Here is a 27,766-nt window from a genome sequence, read left to right on the forward strand (position 1 = left end):
GCAACAGTAAGCTGTACACTACCAGGAGCAGGACAAGGAGGCCTCTAGAAACAAATCAACTGAGTCTTGCTATGTAGCTTAGGCTGGCTCTGAGCTCGCAACCCTCCTGCTTCAGCCTCCTCTAGTGCTAGGATCACAGGCAAGTGCCACCACATCTGACTTCTCTCTCTTTAAATTTTCCTTATTTATTTAAAGTATATGGGTGCTTTGTCTGCATGTATGTATGCATACCAGAAGAGGGCATCGGACTGCATGGGACTGCAGTTACAGACAGTTGTGAGCTGCTATATGGGTGCTGGGAATTGAACTCAGGTCCTCTGGAAGAACAACCAGTGCTCTTAACCACCGAGTCTTCTCTCCAGCCTGCAGATCTAGTAATATCTAGTAAACTGATCTCTTTAAAACTTTGTTGTTGTTGTTGTGTGTGTGTTAGCACAAGTGCATTTGTTATGTGTTAGTACAAGTGCATTTGGTGTGTATGTGTGTTTGTAGTACAAGTGCGTTTGGTGTGTATGTGTGTTTGTAGTACAAGTGCGTTTGGTGTGTATGTGTGTTTGTAGTACAAGTGCGTTTGGTGTGTATGTGTGTTTGTAGTATAAGTGCATTTGATGTGTGCATATGTGAAGTACAAGTGCGTTTGTTGAGTGTGTGTTAGTACAAGTGCATTTGGTGTGTGTATGGGTTAGTACAAGTGCATTTGTTGAGTGTGTATGTGATAGTACAAGTGTATTTGTTGTATGTCTGTAAATAAACTAATTCTGTTTTCTTTTCTTCCTTGGAGGATCTTAGTGAATTCGGGATAGCACCTAAAGCTATCGTTACCACAGATGATTTTGCTTCCAAAACCAAAGACAGAATACGGGAGAAAGCCAGGCAACTGGCAGCCGCTGCGGCCCCTATTCCTGGAGCCACGCTGCTTGATGATCTTATCACGCCGGCAAAGTGAGAAGGGTTTCATTCCTGGCATTGGTGCTTTGCACACATGTGGTGATCTTCCTCAGGGATAGCTCAGCTACAGGCACAGATGTTGTCTGACTGGGAGTCTAAGTGAGGAAGGAGTTTCTCCCAGAATGTCTCCTTTGATCGATGCAGTGGAATCCTCTAGAGTTCCAGCTACCAGTCAGCCACTGGGGTCTGTGGCTGGAAGGCTATTAGGAACTGGGTGACTTCCCTTCCTTCCTTTCCTCACAGGCCTGTACCCTCCCTCCCTCTCTCCCTACCCACCTCCCCTCCCTTCCCCCTTTCCATGCCCTCTTACTCCCTCCCCTCCTCCCCTCCTTTTCTCTTTTTTCCTTCTCACCCCCAGCTTGAGGACAATTTTATTAGAGTTTAAAAGATACAGTCCCTTCCCACAAGCAAGGTGTAGGTCCTGGTGGCTGCCTAGAGAAGGAGAACGGAGGAGAGAATGAAAAAAAAAAAACCAAACAAACCAGAAACAAAAGCCATACCCTTAAAGCTAGCATGGAGAGCAGACGCAGACACACGGTGGGGAGGGGAGCCTCTGAGAAAGAATAAGGAGGCCCAAAGTGTTGGCGAAGCCTGAAGTGTTAGGGAAAGCGTACTTAGAGAAGAGAAGAGGTAAGGTTTCCCGGTGAAGTGTGCAGACTTACAAAGCTGCATGGCTGTCACCCAACTTTTGTTTTTTGACAGATACATCATGTCTGTTTAATAAAACAACAGCAGTAGCTCTCCCCACCCCTCCCCAGGGCCTGTGACCCTCCACAGTCTTGGACTTTTAATCGGATGTGACTTCTCTCCTGTCAAGAAGGCACCCAATCCATTCGGAAAGCAGTTTGGTGCCCCGTAACTATGCCGCAGTGCCATAACACATGACCCCATGCCACTGCTGCGCCAGCGGGCTCAGCTGCCCAGCTGGGTGGTTTTCACACAGTGCATGGCTGCATAAGACAAATTCCCCAGCAGCCTGGGCAGCTCCTCCCAGCACTATAACTACCCAACGAGGAGGACGCTTCGAACCCAGTTCCAGTTTGCTGTCTCTGTGTCCTGACCAAGGCATGTGGTGTGTTCAGAAAGAGTCTTACCAGCTAGTTTTGGTGGGCATCCAAAAGCAGTGGCAATTCCTGTATTGTTTTGGGGATCTCACAGGCCTCCTTGGCCAACACCTAGGGAGGTTGCCATCCCAGCACTGGGGTTTACCTTTAGAAACTAATGTTTTATCTTTCCACGGAGAGTACCCCTGCTTATAACTTTTATTTATTTATTTATTTATTTATTTATTTATTTATTTATTTATTTATTTATTTATTTACGTTTCCATATTTATTTATTTATTTTTCTATTATCAGCTTGATATAGTACAAATTCTTATCCTAATAGTGAAATGTTTCACTGAGGCTTGCCCAGTGATTGAGTAAAACCAAAACTTATTATAAGCCACAGTCATCCTAGGGTCCCCCCTGCTATGCAGCTTCCCTGGATCTGTGGGTTGCAGTCTGATTGTTCTTTGCTTTATATCTAGCATCCACTTATGAGTGGTCACCCAACTTTTGATTTCTGTATATTTTGTCTTCTGTTCCTGGGTGTGTGGCCTGATGTGCTAGCTTCAGAATTTCCTGGTATCCCTGGGCCACAGGCTTCCTTGACAAGGACTACCCAGAGTCTCTATAGGCCCGTCTCAAAGGTCCCAAGAAGCAGATGTGTGTTTCCCCTAGTGCAGATGTGCTCTCAAGCCCAGGCTAGCCCATAGGCTTGTACCATTGTGTTGTAACTGTGGGGTGAACCAGACCAGACAGGCGGAGGCGCTGGATCCGGAGTTGCCTTTTACTAGTGAAGTTCACTGTCAATGTTTCCATGTCCTGTCTAGAATGTCTGTTGGCTTTGAACTGCTAAGGAAAATGGGTTGGAAGGAGGGACAAGGAGTCGGCCCCCGGGTGAAGAGAAAGCCACGCAGACAGAAACTAGGTAAGGTCTTTCATTGACTGTGGCCACTTCTACAGTGCACAGTTTGGTTTGCTTGTTTAGTTTTGTTTTGTGAGACAGGGTTGCAATGTGAAGTTCAGGCTGCCTGGAATTCTCAGCCTCTTGAATGCTAGCATTAGAGCGATGTGCCATGACACTTAATTACAGCATTTTTTCTTTTTTTTCCCCAGAGACAAAGTTTCTCTGTGTAACAGCTCTGGCTCTCCTGGAACTCATTCTGTAAACCAGGCTGCCCTCAAACTCACAGAGAACAGGGATCCACCTGCCTTTGCTTCCTGAGTGTGAGATATATATTAGGATCTATTTACTAATAGTTAGGCATGGTAGCACATACTTTCAATCCTAGCCCTTGGGAGGCAGAGGCAGGTGGATTTCTGTGAGTTGAAGTCCAGCTTGGTCTACACAGCTCCAGACTGGGCAGGGCTACATAGTGAGACCTTTTCTCAAAGAAAGAAAGAATTACTTCTTTATTTAATTTGTGTATATGTGTATTTTCCTGGTGAGTGAGTCTGTGTACCTCACGTGTGCAGGGGCCCTGGAACTGGAGTTCACAGACAGTTGTGAGCTGCCATGAGGTGCTGGGACTGAACCCATGTCCCCTGCATGAGTAACAAGTGCTTTTAACCACTGAGCCATCTCTCTAGCCCTACAACATAGTTTTGAAAGCTGCATATTGCTAGAAACAGACTTGCTAAGTCAGGTGACATGTACATATCTTAAGGTTTTAGGTGTAATGCATGGTAACTTCTGGAAGGATTGTACAAGTTCACATTCTCACCAGGAGTGTAAAAGTTTGCTTTCGAACCAGACCTTAACTGAATCACAGAGTCATAGTTCAATATTATTATTTCCTCCTCCTCTTCCTTTATTTATTTATTCATTCATTCATTCATTTTGGTGCTGGGGACTGAGTCTTGGGCTTCACACATCCCAGGCAAGTACCACATGACTGAGCTACACTACACTCCCAGCTTAACATTATTTTCTGCTCTTTCCTTATGCTCTGTGTCCCCTGAATGTAAGTGAGTGAACTCTTTGAGGACAGGAGTAATTTCCTTTGGGTCCATGCAGTACATTATTGGAACACAGGTCACGGTGGGTCTGTCATCCACCTGCGACCCTAAGGCCACAGCACCTTTCCAGGAGCAGTGGCGTGCCTCTGCACTTGTAGAGGGGTCAGTAACTTGGTGTCTGTTTTTAGTCGCTCATGACTGATGCCTCTGGGATCTCCTTTGTAGATCCTGGTGTTAAGATCTATGGCTGTGCGCTGCCGCCTGGAGGCTCCGAAGGGTCTGAGGTATGTTGCAGTAGAATGTGCTTCTTTATGGTGGTGAAATTTTAGGATCACAGGCTGGAAATAGAGCCTAGCATGTGCAAAGCCTTGGGTTTGATCCCTATCACGGAGAGAAAGAAAAACAAAAAAACAACAACCCCCGCCCCCAAAACTGCCAGGCATGCTGGTGCACACTGATATTCTAAGTCCTGGTAGGCTGAGGCAGAAAGAAAGTCTCAAGGTCTAACCTGAGCTATATAGTGAGACTGCCTCAAAAAACAGTGAGATGGCTCATTGAGTAAAGGTGTTTGCTGCCAAGCTCACTACCTGAGTTCGATCCCTGGGACCCACTATATAAGGAGAGAACCATCTCCCACAAGTTGTCCCTTTGACCTCCATATGCACTCTATTGCATGCATGCCTATGTGCACACATAACTCCTCTCTCACACACATAAATAAATTAAATCAATAAGTGTAATTAAAGAATAAAATGCAACAACAATGAAAGATCCAGGCAGACAGAACACCTAAGCAAATAGATAAGCAAACAAATGAATAGCAAGATCATAAGCAATTTCAGGAATCTGTCAGATCCCACTCTCATGAGCCGTCCATACCTTAAAGCTGTCATTGCTGTGTCAGCTGATAGAGTCAGCAACTTGCTAGCACCACAGATAGCCCTACTCTAATTATTTATTGGTTGATTAATTAAGACAAGCTCTCACTATGATGCCCTGGCTCTGAAACTCACTGTGTAGACCAGGCTGGCCTTGAGCTCACAGAGACCCCCCTGCCTCTGCCTCCCTGATGATGGGCTTAAAGTGTACACCACCATGCCTTGTTCTTGTTTATCTCTTGAGGTGATGTTTGAAACTAGGGAATGCTAAGCATGTGCCATACCTTTGAGCTACACCCCTGCCTTTGTTTTAGATTCTTTTATTTAAAAAAAATTATTTTTATTTAGTGTATGTGTGTGTGTGTGTGTGTGTGTGTGTGTGTGTGTGTGTGTGTGTGCAGGTGCCTATTAAGGTCAGAAGAGGGTATCTGATCCCTGAGTTACAGGCAGCTATGAGCTGCCCGAGGTGGCTCCTCTGCAAGAGCAGTCCATCTCCCCAGCCTCTGTGTAGAGTCTCACCATGACGTTGCTTTTGCTAGTATCATTTCTTCGGGGATGGGGTCTGGTCATTTCTGGCTGCAGAAACTCGAGTTTGGCAACTGTTCTGTTTGGAGTTAGTCACTGCACGGAGGCCTTGACGCTGACTCACTTTAATTCCTCCTCACACACGTGAATAGGACGAAGATGACGACTACCTGCCCGACAATGTGACTTTTGCTCCTAAAGACATCATGCCTGTGGATTTGACACCTAAAGATAATGTACACGGGCTGGCCTACAAGGGCCTGGACCCCCGCCAAGCACTGTTTGGAACACCAGGAGAACATCTGAATCTTTTTGGTGGACCATCTGAGGGGACCAGCCATCTTCTTGAAGATGTTAGATTGAGTAAAGGAAGAAAATTGGGAATTTCTGGCCAGGTAAAAGTTTCTGTGTTTTACAAGCAGAAACACTGACAAATATACTTCCCATTGTGAGTCAGCCCCATATAGACACTTTGTTTATTCAATGAGAACTTTGAAGCCCTCTCCTGCCCCCATCCTCCTCTTTTTCTCTCTTTCTCTCTCCTCTCTCTCTCTCTGTCTCTCTCTTTCTGTTCCAGTGCTGGGGCTGGAACTCAGGGCCTTGCATACACTAGACAGGTACTCTTTCACTAAGCCATATGCCCAGCCGCAGGGTCTGTTTCCCTGAAGGTCCTTCCTGGGCATCTATGATGTATGTCTTCCTAGTTTTGTTTTTAAGATTTATTTATTTGGGAGGAGGTGGGATTTATGGGTAGATTTATGTAGAGTGAGTAGAAAATTCCTTAATAAAGAAAAAAAAAATTATTATGTATACAATATTCTTGTTCTGCCTGCATGTATGTCCTACGGGCCAGAAGAGGGCACCAGATCTCATTACAGATGGTTGTGAGCCACCATGTGGGTGCTGGGAATTGATCTCAGGACCTCTGGAAGGGCAGCCAGTGCTCTTTGCCTCTGTGCCATCTCTCCAGCCCCCATCATGCCTTCCTAATTTTAATAATGGTGCCCACGAGCCTGTACTGTGTTCTTGGTAGAAAGCCGTATTCCCGGTGGAGGACTTTTCCTCATCTCTGTGGGGCTAAGTGGAAAGTCACCTTGCCGATGCTTTGCTTTAGTCGAAATGCAATCTGGGGCCTGCAGGATGGCTCAACCGATGAGGAACGCCGCTTAGTTTGGAGTCAGCCTCCTTTGCTACTGCACACCTGGAGTCGTTTTGACTTGGGGCTTGTTTGCTTTTGGAAAGATGCGAGCTTTCAATTGCCCACCTTCTCAAATGGATTCCCAGGTCCCTTTTAAAAGGAAAGTGGGTCAGTGTGGTAGCGCACACCTTTAATTCCTGTACTTGGGAGGCAGAGGCAGGTGGATCTGAATTCCAGGCCAGCTTGGACTACATTAACAAGTTCCAGACCAGCCAGGGCTGCATAGTGAGATATGATCTCAAAAAAAAAAAGTGAAGAGAAGAGAAAATGGTTTAGTTACTTTGTTTCATTGCCTTTTCCTCATTCTTCCAACAAAAAAGAAATTTTTTCAGGCTGTTTTGCACAGTCTTCAGACCCTGGCCATGCTGACGAGAGACAGATAGATGTGTCTGCCTTTCTCCTGTCAGAGCCTTGTTTCTGCCTATTCAGTGTTGTGTGGGTGTTCTTCACATCTCTGCCCATGCTTGTGCTGGGGGCTGCTGCTGAGGCTGGAGGCTTGTGGCTGAGCTGGAGTGTGCATTCGCTTCTGGTCCTTGCTTTTCAATGGACTCAGGCTCTTCTAACCTGGGGTTTCCTTCTGCTTCTCTCCCAGTGATCTGGAAGTGTCATTTGATGTGCAGGGTCCTACCCTCACACAGCTTCACCCTGCAGTGCAGACTGACTACCTACAGCCTGGGAGCATTGTTTAAAACCTGGTGTTTTGCAGGCTTTTGGTGTAGGCGCTCTGGAAGAGGAGGATGATGACATCTACGCCACAGAAACTCTATCCAAGTATGACACTGTATTGAAGGATGAGGAGCCTGGGGATGGCCTCTATGGCTGGACAGCTCCCAAGCTCTACAAGAATCAGAAAGGTAACCCTGGCCACTCGGGCAGTAGGACTGCTTGTCGGGCCCTCAGGAGCAAGGGGTTGTAGGCTCTGGTACTGGAGGACCAAACTTTAAAGTAGGGCTTGTCAAAGATGCAGGATGTGGGGCTGGAGAGATGACTCAGCAGTTAGACACTAGCTGCTCTTGCAGAGGACCTGGCCTTGGTTCCCAGCACCCACATGGTTCACAGCCCCCTGTGACTCCGGTTCTAGGGGATCTCATGCTCTCTTCTGGCCTTCACAGGTACCAGGCACACACATGCTGTACATACATACATTTAGGCAAAACACCCATGCACATCAAATAAGAATTAATAACTTGCCGGGCGGTGGTGGCGCACGCCTTTAATCCCAGCACTTGGGAGGCAGAGGCAGGTGGATCTCTGTGAGTTCGAGGCCAGCCTGGTCTCCAAAGCGAGTACCAGGAAAGGCGCAAAGCTACACAGAGAAACCCTGTCTCGAAAAAAACCAAAAAAAAAAAAAAAAAGAATTAATAACTTAAAAAATATGCAGGGTAAGAAATAGTGGCTCCTTCTTATAATTCTAGCACTTGGAAAGCCTGAGTCAGGAGGATTGCTTTGAGCCGTGCAGTGAAGTCTGGGCCTGCCTGCCTGCCGTGGACAGCTCCAGGCGGCAGTGAAGATGGGGTGTGCTGGACCAGGGCTGGGGCCGTGTTGTAGTCAGACAGAACCAAGGACGCCGAGCTCAGGGACTGGTGGGTGGCCGCGGAGCCACTGAGAGCAGGTCAGAAGACCAGACTTGGGACCAAATGACAGGGCCAACAACCTGTAGCCCAGCGCGGCTGGGCTGGGCCTGTCTCCCACGTCCGACATGGCCATCTCTCACCTAACGTTTCCTTTTAGTTAAGGTCTAACTATGTAACCTAGGCTGGTCCAGAGTTGTCCTCTTCCGCCTCCACCTCCCAGGTGCTGAAATTATAGACTTAATTATTATAATAAATAAATCTCAGGCCAGTCTGGGATTCAGATCCTGTGCTTAGACTGGCATTCTAGTCCTGCTTTCTAGAAATGGTGCAGGGGAGTAGACAGGATGGGGAATTGGGAGCATCTAATAGAGTCAGTGCCTAGGCTCTGTCCCAGTACCTGCCCATCCCCATGCCCCAAAGATACATGATTTCACATCTTATAAATTAGAGGTGTTATGGTATTATATTAATAGTTGTGTGCTGATTTATTACTTATGTTATATAGCTAATGTATTGATATACCATCAATAATATGTTACATGTTAATTATATAATAATGTAAAATACCAATTACTAATTGAGCATACTCTAGAAACTGATAGGAGAATGAAATTGATAATAGTTACCTTACTTATATCAGTAATCAGTAGGTAAACTAACTGAATTAATAACCCACTCTCTGTCTTAGAGCAGTTGGTAGTGTGCAGTGCTGTGTATTCTAGCCTTCACTCTTCCTGAACAGTGCGCCTCTGTCCTGCTGACGGGCACCCCAGGAAGCCCCGAGCTGCAGCTCCCTGAGTTCTGGGACCTTCCCGCCTGGAAGCTCCTCTCACAGACTCTCTCTTCCGCTGCTTCCAGGGTCCCAAAGCCTGCAGTTCTGACTGCATGAGTTTGGGGAATTCTCTCTCTCCTTTTTAAAGTCGTACGTGTTCCCTGCATGTGCTGTTTTCCTTTTGACTGCGTGAATAGAGCCTCATTTCACCCAGTCTCCACAGTTGACTTTTAGGACTTTCTTTTCTTCCAGCAATTAATGAGGCTGGAATGAATCTTATGTGTACTCACTCTGCAGAAAGTCATCTTGTGACTCACAGGCCCTTTGTCACAGGGTAGTGACAGTGAGTGGACTGTCCCCTGCTCCAGTCGGAGGGCGTTGGTCACTCAGTTTCCTTACTTTGTGGTCTTTATCTACTGTTAGCATTTCGTTTGCAACAACAGTTTGTCCTAGGGCGAGCACACAGCTGACCTGATTGTGTTGCCTGGGAGCCTTATTTGTGCTGTTGCTAAGGAAACTGGGAGACAGCCACCCTGGGGCACTGGTGTGAGAAGTGACCCTTGGGTTAGGATTCTTCTTTTTACACTCCCATGACTTTCACTCCGAAGAGCGACCCAGGTCACTGTTCTTTGGTGGGGTGGGAGGGGACAGGTCTATGGGTTATTTTAGCTCGGTCTTGGGCTCCCCGTGAGGCGACACGTCATGGTGGTGTCTGAAGACAGTGCTGGGGGTTTGTCTCGGGAGGCCGAGGCCGCTGTCCAGGCCGCTGAGCCCTGCAGTCACTGTGTCAACACAAGTGTGAGGGCTTGAATGCCACTCTGTCCCTCAACGCTCCCTCCCAATGATCTCTCCCGGGCGCACTGCTTATGCTCTGGAAGATAAGGAGTCTTTTGTCTGCTCTAATCACCTCAACTTCTGGAATTAATCAGTGATTTCATTTTGTAGAACCAGAGAGAGATCTTCGATATGTTGGCAAAATTTTGGAAGGATTTTCCTTGGCTTCTAAACCTCTATCTTCAAAGAAAGTAAGAAAACCTTTACAGTAAAATTATTTTCCTGGCCGGGCGGTGGTGGCGCACGCCTTTAATCCCAGCACTCGGGAGGCAGAGGCAGGCGGATCTCTGTGAGTTCGAGGCCAGCCTGGACTACCAAGTGAGTTCCAGGAAAGGCGCAAAGCTACACAGCAAAACCCTGCCTCGAAAAAACCAAAAAAAAAAAAAAAAAAAAAAAAAAAAAAAAATTATTTTCCTGGCTTGTGCTTACAATGTTTGTTTTAATCTTTATGTATTCTTTATTTTAATATTTATTTGTAATATTAAGTAATCAATTGAGCTATATCAATGTACTTATGGAAATTTGATATTTCTTTGTGCATATTCTTCCTTTAAAACTCCTTTTTTTGTTTTGTTTTGTTTTTTGAGACAGGTTTCTCTGTGTAACAGCCTTGGCTTTCCTGGATCTTGCTCTGTCGACTAGGTGGCCTCCAACTCACAGAGATCCACCTGTCTCTGCCTCCCAAGTGCTGGGATTAAAGGTGTGCGCCACCACGCCTGGCTCCTTTAAAACTCTTCTAGAAGAAAGCTGGGTGTGCTGGTACACACCTGTAATCCTAGCACTTGGGAGCTGAGGCAGAAGAATCATATTCTGAGCCAACCCAGGAAACTGACCAAGATCCTGTTTCAAAAAAGGGTGTGTGGGGGACACACGTCACGTAGCTCAGCCGGTGAAGTACTCAGGACGTGAATTCAGTTCCCAAACACATGTCAAGAAAGCTGGTGTGGTGGCTGTCCTTGCCATCCTGTGTGGAGGCAGAAAAGGGAAGACTCCAGAGGCTCACTGGCCAGCAGTAGAGCCTACTTGACAGGCTCCATGCCAGGGAGAGATTCTGTCATAGAAGAAGGTGGGCTGGAGAGGTGGTCCCTCAGTCAAGATCACTGGCTGCTCTTCCAGAGGACCCAGGTGTGATTCACAAGTGTCTATAACTCTAGTTCCTGGGAATAGGACGCCCTCTTCTGACTTCTGGCACCAGACGTACATGTTGTGGTACACAGACATACAGGCAAGACACCCATACACATTTAAAAAAAGAAAAGAAAAGAAAAAAGACACTTCTACTAAAAGATGGGCCAGGAATGTGGCCTAGTGGTTACAACAGAGCCCCAAACCCTTGCGCCTGAATAGAAGGCAGCTCTGTTACTTTCAGATTAGCTTTGTGTTCGGGGAATATTCCTCATGGGAGAGTACTCGCCTGCCATGTGTAAGGAAACACACTCCCAGCAAAAGTGGTTTCCCGGCGGTAGTAATTCCACTGTGCCCTAGGGAACTGGAAACTCCTAACAGTAAGGACATGATGCAGACATCAACATGGTGAAACATTCTCTGGCCAGCGTGCACCTGGGACTGAGTGCTTCACCTGGCCCCCAGTTCAGAGTTGCCTTGGTTCCCACTTTGGGAAACTTCTAATTCTAGAAGTCAATGTACGTGCAACTGTTAATCTGTTTGTTATACCAAGAGCAAGGACACCATTCAGTAGTTACTTAAAGTATCTAAAGGCTGGGTATGTGGTGCACACCTTAATCCCAGCACTCAGGAGGCAGAGGCAGGCGGATTCCTGAATTTGAGGCTTGCCTGGTCTGCAGAGTAAGTTCCAGGACAGCCAGAGCTACACAGTATGATTCTGTTTCCAAAAAAGCGTCTAAGTCTTAGGCTGGAATGTAGCTCAATAATAGAGACTGTGTACTGTGTGTGCAAGGTCCATCACCCCCCAAATAAACAACAAAACCCCATTTTCTTTTTAACTTTTCTGTTCTGCAGTCATTAATGTCTTCAGAATTATAAATCCAAAAATTTCACCAATCTATGTAAATTTCAGTTTTGTCAACTTTTCTCTTCCTCCCCCATCTCTTTCACACTGAGGTTTGGACCTTGCATGCTAGGCAAGCACTTTAGCTCTGAGCTACACCCTGGCTTGTCGTTGTTTTGTGTTTTTTTTTGTGGGGGGAGGGGTGGTTCCAGAGGATTAAACCCAGGGTCTTGTGACTGCTCTACAAATACTGTAATAGAGCCACATCCTCAGCTCTACTCAGTGTCTGAATTAAAAACATACTTTGAATTAAGAAGTCAAGTCCGGACGGGAGGCTGGAGGGATGACCCAGTGGTTAGAGCACTTGTTGCTTAACATTGAGGAGTGCAGTTTGGATCCTAGCACCCACAAACACCTGTAACTCCAGCTCTAAGGGGTCCATGTCCTCGCCTGGCCTCGCAGGTACATGCACACACTGTGCACACACACTCACATAGCAGACACACACAATCACAAATAAAATAAAAATACATTTTTAAACATGAAGATCTCAAGTTTTACTTTAGAAGTGAACCATAGCCTGAATAAAGAGTTTTGAATTTAAAACTACGTAATTTCAAGTTTTTTTCAAAGTCTTGAGTCACACATTTGTAATGTTTTGTCTTACAGTGAGTGGGCTGGGTGTGCACACGGCACGGGACACCGTGCTGTGTCTTCTCATCTTTAGTGTTCTCAGCATGGGAAACATAAATATCAGCAGTGGTGATGTCTGCGGGGTGGGACCACTGGGACAGTGGTTCTGGTGCCCTTAGGGGCCAGAGTATTGCGCTGCTGTCCACCTCCCAAGTGTACCCGGGCTGGTCATGGTTTTTTTATGAAGTCTGTGTGATCTTGCAGCCTGAATTTCCTGACCTTTGTTTTGTCTGGTTTTGTTAAGATTTATCCACCCCCTCAGTTGCCCAGAGACTATCGACCGGTGCATTATTTCAGACCTGTGGTCGCCGCAACATGCGACAATGCTCACTTACTTCAGGTGTTATCAGAGTCGTCTGGGAAAGCAGGACAGAACTCGGGGACGCACGGTCGGCATCAGCTCAATGCCTCCAAGCGGGGGGAGCTGCTAGGAGAGACGCCTATTCAAGGTATGTGCAGTGAGAGACTGAACTCGTTATGTCTGACAGAATCTTCCTCAAATGGGGAGTTGTGGTTTCCCATTGACGGTCCTTGTATGCATTTGGTAGGCTCAGGCTGTGGGGGCCATGTCATGTATTATAGACAGCATATGGAAGTGTACAGGGACTTGATTATTATTACTTGGGGGTAGTTGTTCTGTTTGCTGCTCCTCCTTTTGTTTTTTAAGGTCTCACGTAGCCTAGGATGGCCTTAAATTCTCAAGGAGGCCAAGGATGGTTTTGAACTCTTAGTTCTGCTGCCTCTGTCACACAGTGCTGAGATTACAGGAGGATAAACAGGTTATTTGTTTTCTTTAAAGAATTTATTGGGGCTGGAGAGATGGCTCAGAGGTTAAGAGCACTGGCTGCTCTTCCAGAGGTCCTGAGTTCAATTCCCAGCAACCACATGGTGGCTCACAACCATCCATAATGAGATCTGGTGCCCTCTTCTGGCGGGCAGGAATATGTGCAGACAGAACACTGTATAGACAATAAATAAAAAAAAAAATTATTAAAATTTGCTTATGTGTGTATGTGTATGCACATTCACGTTGGTGCCTGTGGAAGCCAGAAAGAGATGTTGGATCCTCTGGACTTGAGGTATGGGTGGTTGTGAGCTGCCTGGTGTACATATCAGGTATTAAGAGCAGGAACTACTAAGCTATCTCTCCCCCCCCTCTTTTTTTGTTTGTTTGTTTGTTTTCTGAGACTCTATGGGTCTCTCTGTGCAGTCCTGACTGTCCTGGAACTCACTGTGTAGATCAAGCTGGCTTTAAACTCACAGAGATCCTCCTGCTGCTGCCTCTCAAGTGCTGGGATTAAAGGCCTGTGCCGGTTCCTGGCCTCTTGCTTTTTGTTTTGTTTTGAGACAGTTCTCACTATGTAGACCCCACTAGCCTAGAATCTTTGTTTTGTTCTGTCAACGTTTTGAGTCCTGGGGTTACAGATGTGTACTACCATGCCTGGCGCCTTCACTCTGTGTGTGTGTGTGTGTGTGTGTGTGTGTGTGTGCGTGCGTGCGTGCCTGCCTGCCTGCCTGCCTGTGTGTGTATGTACCACAGTGCCTGTATGGAAGTCAGAGTGTGTGTGTGTGTGTGTGTGTGTGTGTGTGTGTGTGTGTGTGTCTGCCTGCCTGCCTGCCTGCCTGCCTGTGTGTGTATGTACCACAGTGCCTGTATGGAGGTCAGAGTGTGTGTGTGTGTGTGTGTGTGTGTGTGTGTGTGTGTGTGTGTGTGTCTGTCTGTCTGTCTGTCTGCCTGCCTGTGTGTGTATGTACCACAGTGCCTGTATGGAAGTCAGAGTGTGTGTGTGTGTGTCTGCCTGCCTGCCTGCCTGCCTGTGTGTGTATGTACCACAGTGCCTGTATGGAAGTCAGAGTGTGTGTGTGTGTGTGTGTGTGTGTGTGTGTGTGTGTGTGTCTGCCTGCCTGCCTGCCTGCCTGCCTGTGTGTGTATGTACCACAGTGCCTGTATGGAGGTCAGAGTGTGTGTGTGTGTGTGTGTGTGTGTGTGTGTGTGTGTGTCTGTCTGTCTGTCTGTCTGCCTGCCTGTGTGTGTATGTACCACAGTGCCTGTATGGAAGTCAGAGTGTGTGTGTGTGTGTGTGTGTGTGTGTGTGTGTGTGTGTGTCTGCCTGCCTGCCTGTGTGTGTATGTACCACAGTGCCTGTATGGAGGTCAGAGGACAACTTGCTGAAGTCAGTCCTCTCCTTCCACCATGTGGGTCCTCAGGATTGAACTCAGGTCCTCAGGGTTGGTGACAAGAGCCTTTACCCACTGAGTCATCTCACCAGCCAGCTTATTTATTTAGAGACAAGAGACAAGACCTTAGACAAGACCAGGCTGGCCTTGAACTCATGATAATCCTGCCTTAGCCTCCCAAATACCAGAATTATAGGCATGAACCGTGGCTGTTTTTCCGTAACAGTCCACAGCAGGAAGCTCTTTGGCTTCCTTCTCATCTCAGGAACGAGGGGAAGGACCTTACCTGCATCATCCCCTGGACCCTGGGCCAGTGTCGACTGGGGAGTTGGTGCCCAGTGAGCTTGTGTGATTTGAGTGCTCAGTGGGAGGACTGTGGAAGCCTTGACCTCAGCCACCTGTGGCTCCGAGTCCTCATCCTGGGCATGGAACATACTGTAGGCATTTGCTCTACCTCAGTTGTGCCCATGGCTACCTCCATTTTTGTCAACTGCCCCATTATCATGTGAATATACAGTTCACAGGGATCTATAAATAGTGATGAAACAGTAAGCATAAACACTCACCTCTGATTATAGACGTTGGTGAGAGCGACTGTGTACAACAAAAGGTAAATCTATCTTTTGTCTCTTGTTATTTTTTTCTCTAGGATCTGCTACTTCAGTGTTGGAGTTTCTGTCCCAGAAAGACAAAGAAAGAATTAAAGAAACGAAGCAGGCAGCTGACCTGAAAGCAGCTCACGCCCAGGCCAGGAGTCTGGCCCAGACCGCCTCCAGCCGTAGAGAGCAGACCTCCACGGCAGACCTTGCCTACAGCTCACGGCATCTGGCCCCGGGCAGTGGGGCCGCCACCACAAGGGCCAGCAACTTCAAGCCTTTTGCCAAAGATCCAGAAAAGCAGAGGCGATACGAAGAGTTCTTAGCACACATGAAGAAGGGTCAGAAAGGTGGGTGTCGGCCTGGTTGGGGTGGCAGCCTCTCCTCCTCCTGTCACAGGCTGCAAGTCCAGACGGCCTGCTCTATCGTCGGCTCTGCTTGTCTTGGTACAAACAGTGCAGAGGTTTTGGGCCCTCACATTTGACCCTAAAAAGCAAACACGTGGTAGAAATATCCCAGCACTCAGGTGTCTGAGGCATCAGGATCAAGAGTTCAAGACCAGCCCCAGCTATGTATCAAGTCCTTGTTTCAGAAATAAAAAGCAAAACAAAACAAAAATTACAGAAAAGGGGTAGAGACAGAATTTTTTCCCCAGCACAGGCCATAGTTGGATGGACCAGTATCCTTAGCCAAACATCAGCTTTCCTGATCTCTCTGTACCATGTAATAGGTAGAAGTCAATAAAAAGTGTCTCACTGAACCGTGGCTGGAGAGACAGCTCAGCAGTTAAGAACACTGGCTGCTCTTGCAGAGGATTTGATTTGATTCCCGGTGCCCACATGGCAGTTTATAACCATCCATAACTCCAGTTCTGGGGGATCCAACAGGCATACACATGGTGCACAGACATGCTTGTAGACAAGAAAAAGAAACATCTTATGAAAGAAAGAGTAATATTGCCTGGAGGCAGCTAGCGCCCAGTGTGCCCCATCTCCATACAAGGGCCTGGGTATTTGTCCTCTGAGGAAGTGAGCAGCCCAGTGGTGTCCACCTGATGCTCTCCCTCAAGAACCACGTTTTCCTGGAGTAAAATGGTGCCTCGTTCCCTGTGCCACAGATGCTCTGGAACGATGCCTGGACCCCAGCATGACGGAGTGGGAGCGAAGCCGGGAGCGGGAAGAGTTTGCTCGGGCGGCCCAGCTCTACATGTCGTCCCACTCCACCCTCTCCTCCAGGTTCACTCACGCCAAGGAGGAGGACGACTCGGATCAGGTTGAAGTTCCTCGAGATCAAGAGGTCTGTGGCTATCATGTGCCTACCTGGTGAATTTCATTTTGTTCTGCAGCTGTAGGACTGAGCTGAACCCAGGCTTTCATACATGTTATGTACATGATCTAATCATCAGGCTACATTCCCAAGCTCTCTAGTCAATTTTAACTAATTAATTAACTAATTTGTGTATGTTTATTCATATGGCTGTGTACACTGTGTCTTAGGTACATTTGCATGTGTGTGTGCACACGTGTGCATGTGCCTAAGGTCAACATTGAATGCCTTTCTCAATTCCTCTGTAACTTACGTAGTTTTTTGAGACAGGGTCTCATATAGGCAAGCTGACCGGGAACTCCTGTTCTTCCTGCCTCAGCCTTTCAAGTGCTGGGATTACAGGTGTGAGCCACCACATCTGGCTTCACCTTATGTTTTTGAGGCAGGGTCTTTCACTGAACGAGGGGCTCATCGATTGAGCTAGGTGGGCTAGCCAGTGAGCTGCAGGGGCCCACCTGTCTCCCCCTCCCTGGTGCCGGATTCTGGACACATGCTCTTGCACCTAACCTTCACATGGGTTCTGGGGACATGAACTCAGGCCTCGCGCTCATGTGACAAGCACTTCTGACTGAGCCATCTCCCCAGCCCCTCCTAGTGATTTTAAAATTAAAAACACCATGCACTGAGTATTCTTAATCAGTGAAAAGATCAAGATACACATAGCATAGTAAAGTAAAAAATAATTTGATATTTAGCTTATGAGATATTTAAGCAGTGTAACAACCCAAACTCTTTGATAGTTCAAGACCAGTGTTCGTTTATTTATTTATTTATTTATTTATTTTTTAAATTTATTTATTTATTTATTATGTATACAGAAGAGGGCGCCAGATCTCATTACAAATGGTTGTGAGCCACCATGTGGTTGCTGGGAATTGAACTCAGGACCTCTGGAAGAGCAGTCAGTGCTCTTAACCTCTGAGCCATCTCTCCAGCCCTCGTTTATTTATTTTTGATGAAAGTCCAATGGAATGAAGTTCGGCGTTTTAAAAATATATATATATTTATTTTTATTTTATATATATGAGTGTTTTGCCTTTATGTGTTTCTGTGTACCGCATGTGTGCCTGGTGCCCTCAGAGGCTAGAAGGAAGTTTTAGATTCCCTGGAATTATGGTTCCAGATGGTCAAATCATCCTGGTGCTGGGAATCGAACCCGGGTCCTCTGGAAGAGCAGCCAGTGCTCTTAACCACCGAGCCGTCTCTCCAATTCCAACCCTTATTGTTTGTTTTTGAGACATGGTCTTGCTATATGGACCAGGATAGCTTGGAACTCGCTCTGTAGACAAGGCTGCCTCACACTTTAGAGACCCACCTCTCTGTGTCTCCTGACATACATTTTTAAGATTTATTTTTATTGGCTTTTAAAAGTTCTTCAGCTGGCCAGTGGTGGTGCATGCCTTTAATCCCAGCACTCGGGAGACAGAGGCAGGTGGATCTCTGTAAGTTTGAGGCCAGCCTGGTCTACAGAGAGAGTTCCAGGACAGCCAGGGCTACACAGAGAAACCCCAACTCAGAAGAGAAAAAAAAAAAAACCAACAAAAAACCCTTCATATATGTGTTTATCTACATATGAGTATTTGCATGTGAGTGTAGGTGCCTGTGGAGGCCAGGAGAAGGTTTGGGATCCCCTTGGAGCTGGAGTGACAGGTGGTTGTGAGCTGCTGACTTGGCTGTTGGGAATGGAATTTGGGTCTTCTGCAAGAGCAGTGTGCTATCTTCTTTGCTGAGCTGTCTCTCCAGCCGAAGCTTGACATTTCTAACATGAGGACTAGTGAAGTCAGTTCTCTGACTACATCTGACCGTCTGTCTCTTCCAGAATGACGTCAGTGACAAGCAGTCAGCTGTGAAGATGAAGATGTTTGGGAAGCTCACCCGAGACACGTTTGAGTGGCACCCTGACAAGCTTCTGTGTAAGAGGTTTAATGTCCCTGACCCTTATCCAGGGTAAGTTGGATTAGCCTGTCTTTACATCAGTAAAAACTGTAACCGCTCCATTAAAGCTCATTGAAGAAAAACATTTTTTAGACTTATTTTATGTGTTTGTCTGCACATGGGCATTGAATCCCCTGGAACTGGAGTTACAGATGGTTGTGAGCCACCACATGGGTACTGGGAACCGAACCTGGGTCCTCTGTAAGAGCAGTCAGTGCTCTTAACCACCGAGCTATCCCTGCCCCAGTAAGGCTTGTTTTATACTCTTGCATTCCCTGTGTCTGGAGGAACTCAACTGTTAAATATTGGGAGCTGCGAAGGCTGCACACTCACTTCAGCTTCTCTTTAAATTTTTTCTTGTGTTTTTGTTCATCTCTGTATTTTGTATGCATCTCTGTATGTGTACGTGAGGACTCAAGGGACAAAAGAGAGCGTCAGGTCCCCTGGAGCTGCAGCCACAGGACATGGGTGCTAGGAACCCAGCCCAGGGCCTCTGGAAGGGCAGTGAGCACTGCTGAGCCGTCTCCCCAGCCCTCCTTTAATTTTGATTCATGTTTCTGCATGTGTGTGTCTGCGTGCGTGCGTGTGTGTGCGTGCGTGCATGTGTCTGTGCGCAGGCCACATATATTGTGACCTGTTAATCCATTGCTAAAATACAGGTAAACTTTATTCCGTGTCTTAATGACTTCATGTGCCTTTTTTTTTCCCCCCAAGACAGAGTTTTTCTGTGTGGCCCTGGCTGTCCTGGAACTCACTCTGTAGACCAGGCTGGCCTAGAACTCACAGAGATCTGCCTGTCTCTGCCTCCCCAGTGCTGGAATTAAATGTTTGCCATTTTTTAAATGATTCTCATACATTTTACTTTAAAAAACGTTACTTACAGCTGGGCATGGTGGTGCACGTCTTTGATCCCAGCACTTGAGAGGCAGAGGCAGGCGGATCTCTGAGACTGAGGCCAGCCTGGGCTATGTAATAGAGAGCCTTTATGTCAAACAACAGTAACAAATGTTATTTGTGTTTTCTTTTCCCTCTGTGTGTTTAGGAGCATGCTAGGATCAAACACATGGCCTCGCACACACTAGGCCACTCTGCCACTGGGCCCCCCTTCAGCCTAATGCCTTGTTTTTAAATTCCCTTTATAAACCTTTTGAAGTGACTCAGGGGCTAGAGCACTGGATACTCTTGTAGAGGACCAGGTTTGGTTCCCAGCAGCTACATGGTGGTTCAGTTGCAGGGCGATCTGCTGCCCTCTTCTGACCTTCATGGACACCGGGCACATGTATGATGCACATCTATCCATCCATACGTACATGTAGACAAACACTCACACACATGAAATGAATAACTCAGTTGAAACCACAGGTTAGCTTCTTCTTATTAAAAACATTTCCAGGGAGCATGTGCTGTAGAAAGCTCTAGTCCTTATTCTTGCTTTCTTAAGACAAAATCTCTCAGTATAGACCAGGCTGGCCTTGAACTCTCAGAGACCCATGTGTCTCTGCCTCTTGTGTGTTGGGATTAAAGACGAGTGCCACCAGCCCAGCAGTCCTTACTCCAGGGTTCTAAAATCAAGGGTTCTGCCTTCCTGAACTGCTTTGAGAAGTAGAGACGACTTGAGACCGTGGCCTAGCTGGAGAGCCAGTGAGAGACAGCAAGACGCTTAGGAAAAGGGCTTCATCGCAGCTGTTGTGATTAAAAGTCCATCTCTTTCCATTCTTACCCCCAGCTCAACGTTAGTCGGCCTACCCAGAGTGAAGCGGGATAAATACTCAGTCTTCAACTTCCTGACGCTCCCAGAGCCAGCCCCTCCGCCCACAGCTCCAGCACCCAGTGAAAAAGCCGCACAGCAACGCGGTTCTGACAGTGAGTAGAGCTCCCTGGGTCCAAGGCACTGACCCGGGTCTCAACCCCTCATGGGCTGGAAGGCAGAGAGTCACAGGTAGTCCAGCCCTCTGTGCGATCACGATGCAGACTTACCCCTTGAGATGGGCTAAGATCGGCGCATTGGTGCCCGTCAGTCAGGCCAGGTCCGTGTCTAACCTTAGCGCTTGGTTCTGTCTGTGCCTGTGCTATCCCCTGAGCCTGGCCCATCCAAGGTGTCCAGTCTTGAAGAATTTGCCTTCTCTTCACTGATTCCAGTGTTCTGTCGGGTTCCTGCCTTTTAGAATCCAGGAAACCATCACGATGGGACACATCCAAGCAGGAGAAGAAGGATGATTCCATTAGTGAGTTTTTAAGTCAGGCTAGATCAAAAGCTGGGCCACCGAGACAAGAACCTAGCGCCCCGGGAAACAAAGAGGAGGACCAGGCCCCGGAGCCACACCCAGACAAGGTATGGAGCCTGGGTTGTCTGCTGCAGCTCTGGCCTGGGCCCTCCTCTGTGTGATGTGTTCTCTGCTCAGTAGTGGGGGCCAGCAGACCTTTGCTGTGCAGAGGGGTATGGGAAGTGCTTGAGGCCCTGTGGGCTGAACAGCCTCTGCTGCAGCTCCCTGTTCCGTCCGCAGGGAGTGTGAGGGAGACCACAGGCAGGGGTGTCAGTAACTGAGGACACCTGTTCCTGAACAAGTTAGCTCATAGAAACCAACAGCACATGGATGTGCCCCTGGGTTGTGCCTGGCTTGAGCCCATTGGATAGACCCACAGCTCACTTCCTCTGGCTAGAGCAGCTCTCGCTTAGCATAAACCATCAAAACCAGACTTAATGTGTTCATGAGAAGACACAACTTTCCAGTAGTAAGTGGTCATTTGTGGCAAAGATGCCCCCGGGTGCTCTTGTTCTGTTTTCTTTGCTTTTTGTGCATATGTGGGTCAGAGGACAACCTCCGAGAGTGGGTTCTCTCCTTCTATCATGTGGAGCTGCGGGATTGAACTCAGGTCGTCAGGCTGGGCAGCCAGTGCCTCTGCTCTCTGCACCATCTCACCAGGCTGCTTTGTCTTGAGAGACAAGGTCTTACTGTGTAGGCAGGGTGGCCCTGAGCTCTTCAGCTTCCTGCTTCAGCTTCCAGGTACTGGGATGACAGGCGTGTGACCTCCATGCCCAGCTCAATCCTTTTACTTTTTACCCATCAATATCATTATATTTATAGTGGATTTCTTACAAATAGCATGCCCTTGGATGTTATTTAAAATATTTTTAATAATCTTATATTTTGAATATTTATATTAACATAATTATTGATATTTTTGGATTTAGTTTTCTAATTATCATATATGAGTTTCTTTATTTTTTTCATATTCTCTCCTGGTTTTGAAGACAATCTTATGTAGCACAGGCTGGCTTCAAAATCCTTATGTAGCTGAGGCTGGCACTGAATTTCTGAATCTCCTGTCTCTACCTCCTCCATGCTGGAATTCCAAAATGTGAACCACAGTATCTGGCTTATGTTCACCCGCTGTCTCAGTCAGGGTTTCTATTGCTGTGAAGAGACACCATGACCACAGCAACTCTTTAAAAGAAAACATTTAATTGGGTGGCTTACAGTTTGGAAGTTCTGTCCATCATCATGGTGGGACGTGGCGGCGTGCAGGCAGACGTGGTGCTGGAAAGGTCGCTGAGAGTTCTACATCTTGCACAGGTGGCAGGAAGTGAACTCAGACATCAGGCAGTATCTTGAGCATAAGAGACTCAAACCTGCCCCCAGAGTGACACACTTCCTCCAACAAGGCCACACCTCCCAATAGTGCCTCCCCCTATGAGCCTATGGCGGCCATTTACATTCACACCACCACAGCCTCTTTTCCCTTTCTTTCTTCTCTCCTGCCTTCTGAAATTTGAGTAATTATTAGTATACCGCTTGCATTTCCCTACTTATTATCATTATTATTTATTTTTTACTTTTATTTATATGTATCTGTGAGTGTGTCTACATGCCACATGTATGCTGGTACCCACAGAGGTGAGAAGGAGACATCAGATTCCATAGAGCTGGAGTTACAGGCAGTTGTGAGCTGCCGTGTTGATGCTGGGAACTGAGCTTGGGTACGGTCCTCAGCCAGTGATCTTACCCACTGAACCCTCTCTCCAGCCCCTAATTTATTTATTTATTGTAATTCATTCATTCATTCATTTGTTTATTTTCTTACTTATTATTATTTTTTTTTAGATAGGGTTTCTCTGTGGTATCCCTGGTTGTCCTGGAACTAGATTTGTAGGCCAAGCTGACCTTGAACTCATGGAGATCCACCTGCCTCTGTCTCCCAAGTGTGGGATTAAAGACTCACCTGGCTTAATTTATTATTTTTTAACTTTTTTGTTGTTGTTTTTTCGAGACAGGGTTTTTCTGTGTAGCCCTGGCCATCCTAGAACTCGCTCTGTAGACCAGGCTAGCCTCGAACTCAGAGATCCGCCTGCCTCTGCCTCCCAAGTGCTAGGATTAAAGGCGTGTGCCACCATCACCAGGCTTTCTTAGTATGTCTCTTAGCATTTGCTCTGGGGAATGTAGTGCCTGCATCTTCTCAGATCTGTGGATCAACCACCTTGAGGAGATAAGGACCTCCGCTCCACAGCCTCCTTTCACGTTAAACTGTTTTCCATGCACACGAACTGACAGCGCTTCCTGTGATGTCATGCTTGCTTTCCATCGTCCATGTGTTTAGACAGGCCAATGGCGAGATTACATCATTTTGATTACTCAGCTGTTAACTGCTTCTGATGGTCCTTCTCCATCCTCTGGGTCCTACATCTTCCTTCCTGTTCCTCCTGAGGAACCTCCCAAGCACATTTTTCTTTTTTTTAAAGATTTATTTATTTATGTATACAGTGTTCTGTCTGCATGTATCCCTGCAGTCCAGAAGAGAGCGCCAGATCTCATTATAGATGGTTGTGAGCCACCATGTGGTTGCGGGGAATTGAACTCAGGACCTCTGTAAGAGCAGTCAGCCAAGCACATCTTTCACCGCAGAGCTGACAGCTTATCGCCTTAAATTTCCTCATTTCAGAATTACTTGTATTTTGCCTTCATTTCTGAGGATTGTTTGTTTTTGTTAGATATACAGTTTTTGTTGAAAATATTTGGGGGGCTGGGGATGTAGCTCCTCAGCTAAGTTGGCAGAGCTGGCATTGAACTTGGAGCCCCATGCATGCCAAGCACGCATTCTGCCACTGAGCTGTGTCCCCAGACCCTGAGGACTCTTCTGCTCCTCTCCTCCGTTCCTCCCGTGGTGACATGAGAATGGCAGTACTTAGAAGAGGGTGTTACTTGTTTGGACTCCCAGTTTCAAGTGGTTCAGCCTATGCTCACCTGCCTCTGTGTGTCTGGGCTGAGCACCATGCCCTGGGAGCTGGGGTGCAGGCTGCGCACCTGGCAGCCAGGAAGCAGGAGGGGGAAGGGGAGAGGAAGAAAGAAGGAGAGAGGAGGCGTGGGGAGGAGAGGAGGTCCAGAATAAGACAGAACCTCTCTGGATCTACTTCCTCCAAGTTCTTAAAAGAGCATCAGCAGCTGGTGTCTCAGTTAGGGTTTCTATTGCTGTGAAGAGACACGTGACCACGGCAACTCTTATAAAGAAAACATTTCACTGGAGGGCTTACAATTTCAGAGTTTCAGTCCATTACCATCATGGTGGGGACATGGCGGCATGCAGGCAGACATGGTGCTGGAGTAGCAGTTGAGAGTCCTACGTCTTGAGCCTAGGCAACAGGAAGTGGTCTGTCTCACTGGGCATGACTTAAGCAGATAGGAGCCCTCAACGCCTGCCTCCACAGTGACACACTTCCTCCAACACGGCCTCACCTCCTAATAGTGCCACCACCTTTGGGGGCCTTTTTCTTTCAAACCACTTCAGCTGGGGACCCAGCACTGAACACCTACAGGGGCGGTTCACAGTCAAACCATGGTGGTCTTGGGATTCTAATACAGAATCATTAAGATCTTTGGATAGTATCCTACAAGTTTCTGTTCATTTTTGTTACTTTCTCTTTTCTTTTCCTCTCCATTGTTCAAAGTGGTGCATTTTTTGTTGAACTATTTTCAACTTAGTAGACTTTGCAGTGTTGTCTCCATTCTGCTGTTGAATGCAGTGATGGGTTTTGTTTGTTTGGGGTATTGCCTGGAGGGTTTTGCTGTGTTGCCCAGCTGGCTTCCAGCGCCTGGGCTCCCATGATTCTCTAACCCCATGCTCCCAGTAGATGAGACTGTAAGCACATGTCTCCACAAGCCAGCTCAGCAATGAATTGAAAGTTTTTGATTCTTATATTTTCCACCTCTAAAATATCCATTCCCCCCCTTTTTTTTTGCTAAGACTTTAAATGAAATCTTCTTATTTATTTGACCTTTATTCTTTTTTTTTTTTTTTTTTTTTGGTTTTTCGAGACAGGGTTTCTCTGTGTAGCTTTGCGCCTTTCCTGGATCTCGCTCTGTAGACCAGGCTGGCCTTGAACTCACAAAGATCCGCCTGCCTCTGCCTCCCAAGTGCTGGGATTAAAGGCGTGCGCCACCACCGCCCGGCTGACCTTTATTCTTAGAGCACAGTTATAACAACTCCTTAGAGAAGTATGAAGCCGGGTGTGGTGCACACACACCTTTAATCTCAGCACTCAGTAGGCAGAGACAAGCAGATCTCTGTGAGTTCGAGCCCAGCCTGGTCTATATAGACAATTCCAGGCCATCCAAGGCTAACTGAAAGACCTCGTCTCAAAACAAGAAAAACCAAAGTCGGCTAACGCCAACTTTTCCGCCATTTCAGTATCTGTTTCTCACGATGCGGTGTCCTCGAGGACCACAGACCACTCTGGTGTCATTCCTGCTGCTGTGACACATTACACATAATCTACCAGAAAGGGGACATTTCCAGGTCACAGTCTACTGCTGAGGGCGAGGACTCAAGCCTCGAGTCACACACAGAACATCAGGAGCACAGAGAATGAGTATCCCAGCTTGCTCGCTGCTCTTACACAGTCCAGGCCCTCAAACCCCACCTCTTCCTTCTGTCCTCCTGCCTCAGTACTCATCACTCAGGCTTATTTAAGAAGTACCCTAAGCTATTACCGAGGAGGTTTGTGGCCATTTTAAACCCTGTGTCTTGTCTTCCTTCTTGCTGTGTGCAGAGGCTCCAGCTTCCTCTTCAGCATTTCCCCACTGCTTTTATTTGCTTTTCTGAGACAGAAATGCACTCTATAGCTCAGGCTGGCTTCAAAGTGCAATCCCCCTGCCTCTGCCTCCGCAGTGCTGGGACTGCGGTTGTCCCGCTACACCCGGCTTCTTGATTAATTTAATATTGGACACCGGAGGCCTGGGTGGACTCTTGAAACTACACAGGCATTGCAGTCAACTTCATCCTCTGGGTCCTCTGCAACCTGTTGATGGCCAGGCTCCAAGAAGGCCTCAGCTGCGAATGCTTCCCGAGCATATTCTAGAGAGCCCCGCAGAGAGGGAGATGCTGCAGCTCAGTTAGGCAGTGGTGGTGGAGACCCTAAACCATTTTTTAAAAACGTGTATGAGTGTTTTGCCTGCATGCACATCTGTGTACTACGTGTGTGCAGTACCTGCCGAGGCCAGAAGAGGGCTTCTGATCCTTGGGAACTGAAGTTACAGGCGGATGTGAGCTGTCATGGAAGAGTAGCCAGTGCTCTTAACCACTGGGCCATCTGTCCAGCCCCTAAGGCCAGTCTTAACTGTCTGCTCATGTGCGCGTGTGTGTTCCACAGCATCGAGTCCCTTTATTCCTCACTGCTATTTCTCTGTTAACGCAGACTGTAGACAAAGGTGTGGATGCACAGATGGACAGGGAAGGTAGTCGCCCTTCCATGGATTTATTCAAGGCCATCTTCGCCAGTTCTTCTGATGAGAAGTCCTCCTCCTCAGAAGAGGAGCAAGACGACAGTGAAGAGAGTCAGGAGCACACTGAGGAGACCAGCTTTAAAAGTGCCCAGGAGGCTGCCGCTGGGGAGACCTCTGTGACCCATGGTATGGTCACCTCCCTGACTTGGGCACTGGGGGTTAGGTGTGGTCTTGCTTGCTTGTGGTGAGACAGGCTGGTGGGAAGCCCGTTCTGGCCTTGAACCTCCAGAGGCTGGGTTGGGACCTCTGATCCTCCTTTCTCTACCTCCCAGATCCTGGGACTACAGGCTTTCACCACGTTTGGCTTTCCGCCTTAAACTAGGACAGTTAACAATTAACAATTAGTGATATCTCATACACATGTGTGCACATACGTGTGCCCCCCCACGCATATGCGTGTGTGCATGCATATATGTATGTTAGTGTGTGCAGGTGTGCCAGAGATCAGCCTTCAGTGTGTCTCCTGAGCCAACCACCTTGCCTTTTGGGTGTCATGCCTCCATAAACAACTACTTTGCTTTTTGAGATGAGGTCTCATGGTACCTGGGGCTCACCAGGTTGTCTAAGCAGCCTGGCTATCAAACCCCAGGATCCCACCTATCCCAGCACTGAAATTACAAGTGCATGCCATCGTACTGGACTTTTCATGTAGGTTTTGGGCTCAAACTCGGGTCCTCATGCTTGTTTGAGGGACTGAGCCATCCCTCTGGCCCTTTCATCATTATATTTTCGTTTGTGTGAGCAGAGTCTTGGGTAATCTAGTTTATATCTCTGATGTGTATTTTAAAGATAGTTGTGTTTGATAATGTTGATTTCCCAACTTAGCCTAGTTAAGAAGGATTGAAAAAGTATAATTTTCCCTTTAAAGATTTTTTCTTAAGGGTTGTAGTGGAGCTCAGTATCTAGCATGGGCAAGTCCCTGGGTTCTTTCTCTTTCTACCTGGCTGCTGAGGGAGTGTTAGGTTCTGGGAAAGCATGTGGTCCAAAGGCACACAAGGATGTGGTGGTGTGCTGGCTGGCTCAAGCAGGCATGGCTGCCGTACTGACCCTTCGTAAGAGGGTCTGCTCATTTCCTGTCTCCACAGTTGCCCAGGAGACTGGCCTGCTTGTTCTGTGCACCTCTCTGAGCATTCCAGACAGAAAAAGAGAGGCCATCTGAAGTAGGAGAACTCTGGGATGCTGGAGCAGTGGGCAGTTTTCCATCTGCATCTTGGGAAATTCTGATACAGCAGCATCTAAATCCTGAGGCCCTTAACCAGGAAGTCACACAGGGATATGGTACAATATTTAGTTTTAGATGATTACAATATTGGTTTCTTTTTTTTCCTGTGGATAAACCCTCATTGTTTTTAACTGTACAGTCATGTACACTTGAAATCTAAAAGCTTAAAAGTAGGCTGGGCATGGTGGTACACACCTTAAACCCCAGCACTCAGGAGACAGAGGCAGGTGGCTCTCTGAGTGTTCAAGGACAGCTTCGTCTACATAGTGAGTTCCAGGATAGCCAGCACTACACAGTGAGACTCTGTTTCCAACAAAAATGGTAAAAAGTGTAGAACT

At 47.3% G+C, this 27,766-nt stretch overlaps 1 protein-coding gene across 3 annotated transcripts in view; it reads left to right on the top strand.

Annotated features, from left to right (window-relative positions):
* Gpatch1 (G-patch domain containing 1) overlaps positions 1–27,766 on the top strand; it is a 49,399-nt gene that overhangs the window by 14,086 nt on the left and 7,547 nt on the right. The window contains exons 4-16 of one of the 3 annotated variants that reach the window (XM_052761629.1): positions 782–942; positions 2,825–2,922; positions 4,179–4,237; positions 5,509–5,751; positions 7,261–7,408; positions 9,846–9,925; positions 12,641–12,845; positions 15,224–15,520; positions 16,288–16,466; positions 18,316–18,443; positions 20,158–20,294; positions 20,597–20,763; positions 26,119–26,332. In XM_052761629.1, the coding sequence (XP_052617589.1) occupies positions 782–942; positions 2,825–2,922; positions 4,179–4,237; positions 5,509–5,751; positions 7,261–7,408; positions 9,846–9,925; positions 12,641–12,845; positions 15,224–15,520; positions 16,288–16,466; positions 18,316–18,443; positions 20,158–20,294; positions 20,597–20,763; positions 26,119–26,332 (2,116 nt within the window). The remainder of the gene's footprint in view (positions 1–781; positions 943–2,824; positions 2,923–4,178; positions 4,238–5,508; positions 5,752–7,260; positions 7,409–9,845; positions 9,926–12,640; positions 12,846–15,223; positions 15,521–16,287; positions 16,467–18,315; positions 18,444–20,157; positions 20,295–20,596; positions 20,764–26,118; positions 26,333–27,766) is intronic. The other 2 variants (XM_052761630.1, XM_052761631.1) reach the window with 2 other exon arrangements.

This window comes from Peromyscus californicus, unplaced genomic scaffold (assembly GCF_007827085.1).
Source record: "Peromyscus californicus insignis strain IS unplaced genomic scaffold, ASM782708v3 Scaffold_4__1_contigs__length_199733344, whole genome shotgun sequence".
Classification (NCBI taxonomy): domain Eukaryota; kingdom Metazoa; phylum Chordata; class Mammalia; order Rodentia; family Cricetidae; genus Peromyscus; species Peromyscus californicus.